We start from the raw sequence: 7,002 nt of genomic DNA, 5'->3' as shown, positions 1-7,002 counted from the left end.
AAAAATAAAAATATTTAAAAAAAAAATTTTTTTTTAAAAATCCACAAGTATGACAGTGTGTCATATGTTTGATTCACTTCACAGACAGCTTGGCACAACATTTTCAGCCATTATTTTCCAGATTTGCTTTTCATATTCTTTTTTTTCAGTAAATCAGAGGAATTAAACAAATAGCATATAACAATAATTAAGTTTTAATCTGCAAAACATTATACGTGATGTAATAACCACATTTCTGTAAGAAAAAAATGGTGGTTTGACACCTCAGTTTTCATAATGCAATTCAGTTTATCATCTGTTATAGGTTTTTAAAAGTAAAATCATTAATCACCTGTTGCACTGGCATTCAAAGCACAGATAATTCAATCAAAACAAACTACTTCACTTTACATGAATTTGCTTAATACAAATGTTGTATATGCTGTAAATGCTGTATCTTATTGTATTTTTTTTTTTTATTGCCGATCATTCTGTGCTCTCTTTTTCGTCAGGGCAGAGCTCTGAAACACAGGAAAACATAAAGGCAAACTGTAAGGAGAGAAAGCAAATATTCCCTGACCATCATGGAAAGTGTTGGCATTGTACCTTAAGTTTGCTATAAGAAGTCATAGTGTAAAAATATTGACTTTTACAATGCAACATCGCCACCTTGTGGAAACTTGTGTAAGTTGTTGTGTACAATAAAGACTCCCAGGTCAAGCTCTTTTTAGCATTCATTATCAGGTTACTGAAGACTTACTGACCTGTTTTACCATCGTAGCTGTGGAAGTTCTCTGGGAAGGTCAGACATCCAACTTGTTTCTTGAAAATTTCAACATCTTTGGGATCTATTTTTCCAGTCCTTGCTGAAAGAGGAGGTAGATTTTAAAAAGAGAAACAACATTTTAAACTGACTGACTGACTGTGTTAACAACCAATGTGGAACTTACTGAATTGCAGGATGTATCTACCAGTGACGTCCCCATTTCGAAAGGTGTCTGTCCACAGCAGGCAGTCAGAGCAAGTCTGTAGAATATGTCCTTTGTGGTCTGACAGATTTTCTTTAAAAGTGGACAGCAGGACAACAATTAATTATACAAAATTACTTATATGGTCTGATCTGTTGTTGAGGATACTCTGTGCTCTTATTCGTCCTCACAGTAAAGAAATAAGATCATCTCATGTTACTTACTACGAAATGTAGTGGCAATTCCTGAGATTGTTGCATTTACCTCCCCAGAGATACACCGATCACTAAGAAACAAGAATAGACTGTGACAGAGCTTTTTCACAAGATTAAAATGTAACATGCTGTTTGAAAAGGTATGAAATAGTTCTGCAAAATCTATTAAAGGATGATTCTACCCAACATATTCAAAAACACCAAACTTACAAGCAGTGATCCCCCCAACGTAATGTCACAACTTCACTGTCAGAGGTGGGAGCCAAGTCTATCCAGGAGCTTTTCAGAGACTCCAGTGCCTTGTGATATGCCTTGGGGTCACCAGCTCCCATCACATACACCCATTTTCCAAAAATCTTCACATAGAAAAGTCAATAATTATTAAACTATAATGAAAATATCTGAGTGTTCTTAATGATAATATGCTTTTTAATATAAAATCAAGCATCACTGGGATAAATAAGACAGAAAACCTACCAGTTTAGGGTCCTCTGGCATAAAAGGTTTGACCAGGTCCTTACAGTCAGGTGCAGATGCAGCACTGAGGGAAGAGAGAGCCAACAGAAACACAACAACATACAGAGCCATGGCCAGACGGAGGTATGAGGATGAGGGATGGCAGCACTGCAGAGGATGTCACTGAAGCTGCAACAGAAAACTTCTAACACAGATTCATTTTCTCTCTGGGGTACCGCACACAAAAAAAGGTTGTTGTGCAAGTGCTAATAAAGTGGAGGAGGGGGGTTCTACATACTCAGATACACAAGGAAAGCTTTTTTTTAATGACCTTGCGGACCCATGCAGATTTCTTTTGCTAAGCGCTGAATAGCCAGCTCATTAGTCCTCTGTTGCCCGTAGCGCTGCCCCTGAATGAACTCAGGACAAGTGCCAAACTTCTCTTGGATTGTTGGGACATTTAAAAGGACCTGAAGAAGGCTGTCTCCCTGCGGGTCTGAGAAGACTCCTTGTGGCGACAGTTTAAGAGTTTGACGTCTTCTTTCTCCCCCTAACAGTGACGTTACCCAGCAACAGTCTTTGTTGAAGTTTCTGAGAACAGCAGTGCATTTGGGAAGAACTGTAGCAGTTTTGATGAGGCGTTTAGTCTTGACACATGGGTGAGGAGAGTGTCTTAATCTTTTCTTGTATTCAAAAAAGGTTTAAGAAATGTTGGAGCCAAACACTTTAGTATATTTTCACTGCGTTACCTTAATGTTAATGGAAACAGGAAAATTTAGCTATTTTCAGTTATATCACTCTCATCAAAGCCACACTCCACTGACAAAAACAGGGATTTAGCATCGCTGAATACAGGGACTGCTTTGCATGTGTTAGTGTAAGTGTTGAGTCCTGATTTACTAAAATCACACAATAACACAAACTAACTAAATGATCAAAGCAGTGGTGGGTCAGCAGCTCCCGTGTTCAGTGAGCTAAAATGATTGTTTTGTCAGGGGAGTCTGGTGGCTTTGACAAGAGCAAAGATAGGGGCTTCTTCCCTTCGAATGGGCGGTCTAACAAAAAGGTAGAGTGATGAAAATACTTACAGTATAGCGTACACTTAAACTGATATTGATTTTTTTTAGGTGGCTTGTTCTTTAGGTGGCTAAAATACATTTTGTTGCTGGCCCCCATCAACAGCAGTACATTGCTTTGCTTTGAGGCAGTACTCCAGCCTTCCTCTTCAAACTAAGGGTGTGCCGACTGAAATTTACTGTAGATAATACACTGGCAATGGAAAAGTACCACATACAGTCCCACTTCAAAAAAACTGAACTATGCCTTTAAGAGTGTCAGTAAATAATGACAACAGAACATAGAGCAGAATAAAAGCTGCTTTATTTATTTCACACAACCAATTGGAAATATGATTGTTAAAAAGGGGGCATTTATGTGGATTTTTTTAACCGTTACTGTACCTGACAGAATAAGCCAAGAGCTACTCAGATGCCAACATTTCCTAAACTAAATCATGAAAATCAAACAGCTTAGCAGTAATAAACCTACACATAACAAACCACAGATCTAACATGACACTACACGAGCAGGCTTTGAATTCATTGCTGCTGGAACCAACTAGACCACAACTTACAAGACGTTATCCCACAGCATCTTTATATGAGTGCAAGTGCAGATCACATAACAACACTATGTTAATCTGGATGTGTGTGTGTGTGTGTTGTACAAAGGGCCGTGTAGTCTTTGTACTCTGCTTTAATTTTCAGTAGGCTGAACTTCAGTTTGATCATTTTCTGTAGTCTCAGCAGCAGGTGTAGCAGGTTCCCTGGTGTCAGGACACAAATCTGAAATAGGAGGAAATGATCAAATAGTGAAGAAAGCAGCATTAAGAAAAATAACATTAATTAAAGATGCAGAGCTCAAATGGGGACTGACCCGTTCCTCCAAAGTAGTACTCAGGAACAAATTTAAGACACTCAGCCTGCTTCTTGTAGGTCTCTAACTCAGATGGCTCCAAAGTGCCAGTCCGTGCTTATAAAGAGAAGTCAGAGAAATAAAACAAGGAGGTAGTGAGGATAAAGATAAGTCGGGGGAGAAAGGATAGAAAGTAGAGAAAAATGGTCAAAATGTGAACCAAAAACTGTGTATTTCATACTCATATCAGGGATGGAGAAAAAAAATTGGCCTTACTAAAGAGGAAAAGGTATCGTCCCTTTGACTTGCCATCAGAGAGGACGGTAGTGTCCTCGGACAGAAGGCAGTCAGCGCACGTCTCGTAGTACTTCCCATCATGATATGAAGTTACACCGTTGATAATAACTGTCAAGAAAACAACAATGCATGAATGTTCCCATAACAGAAAAATACTGAATATGTGTTTTTGTCTCCCTTCACATCTGTAGTTAAAAAAAAAAAAAATCATGATATTGTATTTGGAACGTTGTGTGACTATTTCCTTTTCTTCTTAATGTGCTTTGGCTTCATGCATCATCCAGTTAACATTACACAGCAAATGAGAGAGGTGATGAGTCAGAGTGCAAACAGATTTATAGAAATACATACAAGTGGTGTGACTGGTCATCCCCGAGATGGTGGCATTGGCAACACCCTGAAGGCATTTGTCTTCACCTCTGTAATGAGAAAAGGAGTAAGAATCCACATCAACCCTTTAATACTCTTAACGGTCACTTGTATTTGAGAGGATATGAATATCTTCAGTGTCCTCACAGCCGGTCTGCCCAATAGATTGTCATGACTCCGCTGTCTGAGGAAGCCGACAATTCCACCCAGGAGCTGTTCACCGTCTCCAGGTCCTTCTTCAGGCCGGGCTCGTCCCACACCGCCACATGGAGCACCCACTTTCCATAAATCTGCCACAAACACAAAGACAGAACATCAACACACGTCACTCACATGACTGGGCCGCATATCTGTGTTGGAGTTTTTTTTTAGATGGAGCCTTCAAATAATCCCACTCAGCTTTCTGCCTCTCCCTGCACTGTATTATATTTGTTTGGTTTTTTTGTCATTTTGTGTATTTTAAATTGTGCAAAATTTAAAACATGAAAATATCAAAACATTAAATAATATAAAAAAATACATATTGAAATTTCCTGAAATAAATGAATAAACACTTAAACCTTAATATTTGTTGATCTGTGAAGAACTGCAAATAAATTAAAAATGGAAAACTTACAAAAAAATATCTAAAAGGTCTTTGTTAAAGGCACATAACATCATGGTTTCTTTCTGTTAAGAGGATACATAAGTCTCGATATACAAGATATATTAACGTGCATGAGGAATTGCATATGCCTGTTAAACCAAGACAATATATATCGATAAAACAGATGGGCTCCACAGATGAACAATTTACAAAAATATTTTTTTAACAGCTTTGGTTACTTTTAAACACACATTAGCATTTTTGAATATAAGTAAGTTAATGCTAAACTGTTTCTCTACTCTTCAAGTTTTACTAAAACACAGTGCTGTGCTATAGCATCCTCACAGCTCATACCATATGGTCGTTGATACTCACAGGGCTGTGGCTGTCCAGTACCAGAGGCTTAACCAGCTCTTTGCAGTCCAGTTCAGATGCAGCACCCAGGGAGGTGAGAGCCAGCAGAGCTACAACCAGCTGTGCAGCCATGGCTTGAGACAGCAGGCAGCCAGAGAGCAACACTAATGTCAGGGATCCTGCCAGCTACAGCCTCTTCAAAGCAACCAGGGAAAGTGTTCTCTAACAGTGGGCAGGGCCACACACACACACACACACACACACACACACACACACACACACACATCATCACTTTTCACATCCAGTCAGCAAGGGCCTGTGTCCTATTTATCCTGTTACATAACAGCCAGCTGGCAGAGTCTGAATAGCAAGACCCCTGCATCTTGCTCAATATGTGAACACCCCCCTGCACAGAGTCACACAGGCACAAAGGCAGAAAAAGTGAAAAGAAAAACACACACACACACACACACACACACACACATCCCTCTGTCTTCATGTCTTATTTCAACAAATATTACAGACATCTCCATAAACTGCTTGTTTTTGCTAATTCATTGAACACGCAGACTGTAACATGGACATTTAGAGACATCACGTAACTTTTTGTTTCCTCAGGGATGGTAAGAGCTTACATAACATGTACTGCCTCAACTTCTTCAGTTCAGAGGCCGGTCATTCAGTGCTTTTTTCCTACAGAGAAGAAATCATTACTCATGGCGTGGGGTGTCGCAGTGGGGAGAAAACTGATTACCCAGGGTCCCACTGGGAGGTGGCCCTTGGAAAGTTTGGTTTTGCTTGCAATATTGCCACCTTAGAATTATAAGGTTCTATTTGCATTCTGAGAAAGTGGGACATTGAGCCTTAAATTCCAGATAGCAAAAATGATATGAACCGTTTTATTTTCTGAATAAAAAGTCCAAAAAGACATAACTAAAACACACCACAGCACATTACTTGCCCATGGCTGCAGCCTTGTTAAAAACACCTGTGCATTGTATTGTTTAGCAAACCTAATGAAGCCATGGGTGAAACACATTGTTTGCAATGTTTCAAATGAAGATTAAATAAAAGAAGAAGCAATCCAGCCTTTTTGTTTGTGGTGAATCTACTTATTTCCAATCAAACTGATGATTCCTGCCATCACCCACACCAAGTTAAATGGCCTGACAGTGCTGTGCATGAGGCATGTGCTTTTGTATGAGTTCATATGAATAACTCAGTTTTGATAAAAATGTCAGAACCTAACAGCTCTAAGTTGACAATATTTATCTTTTTTAGGCCCATAACTACTTCAAAACTGACTGAATGACTATAGTGGAGGCTCTCTGAGGCTCCTCTCACCCTGAAAGTGGTGTAGTCTGCCCCTGCACTTGGATTCATATCCAAACATTGCTAGAGCTGAGTGAGTGACTGCTTATGCTGCTGTCATGTTTTTTCTCTGCAAAGGGAATCAGGGTTTCAAAAAAGAAAAGACAGAACAAATGTCAAGGGGAAGAAAAGACACTGACCTTCAACCTACTTAAAAAGTGCATGTGAGAGACATGAATAAAGAGAAGAAGGGGGGCGGGCTGCTTATGTAAGGACCAGAATTTGGGGCTACACCCCGACTAATGCTGATAATACTTCACAAATGTGTGCCACAGTTCAACAACATATTTCGTGTTCCTCTTCTGAAACAAGACAATCAGGGATTTGTCACTTGTATAATATTGTGCTTTCCAAACACACTCTTACAGGATGTTAATTGGGTTAGCTCCATTTTAAAAATCCTTATCTGAAGTCACTCACACAGAGACCCTGAGATAATAAGAGTCAACAATCAATGTGTTTTGAGTTTGTTTGCAAAATGCTTTCAATATTA

General features: G+C 39.3%; 1 protein-coding gene across 1 annotated transcript; it reads right to left on the bottom strand.

The window, feature by feature from the left end:
• Positions 1-2,976: 2,976 nt before the first annotated feature.
• LOC121943877 lies at positions 2,977-5,337 on the bottom strand. Its single transcript, XM_042487467.1, has 6 exons — positions 5,160-5,337; positions 4,346-4,488; positions 4,181-4,248; positions 3,809-3,937; positions 3,554-3,649; positions 2,977-3,462 (listed from the first exon to the last, which is right to left on the bottom strand). Exons 1-6 carry the CDS (start codon positions 5,268-5,270, stop codon positions 3,374-3,376), a joined length of 636 nt encoding a protein of 211 aa, XP_042343401.1. The 5' UTR covers positions 5,271-5,337; the 3' UTR covers positions 2,977-3,373.
• Positions 5,338-7,002: the final 1,665 nt, after the last annotated feature.

This window comes from Plectropomus leopardus, chromosome 6, assembly GCF_008729295.1.
Source record: "Plectropomus leopardus isolate mb chromosome 6, YSFRI_Pleo_2.0, whole genome shotgun sequence".
Lineage (NCBI taxonomy): Eukaryota > Metazoa > Chordata > Actinopteri > Perciformes > Serranidae > Plectropomus > Plectropomus leopardus.
This window is presented reverse-complemented; position numbering and strand designations above follow the sequence as displayed.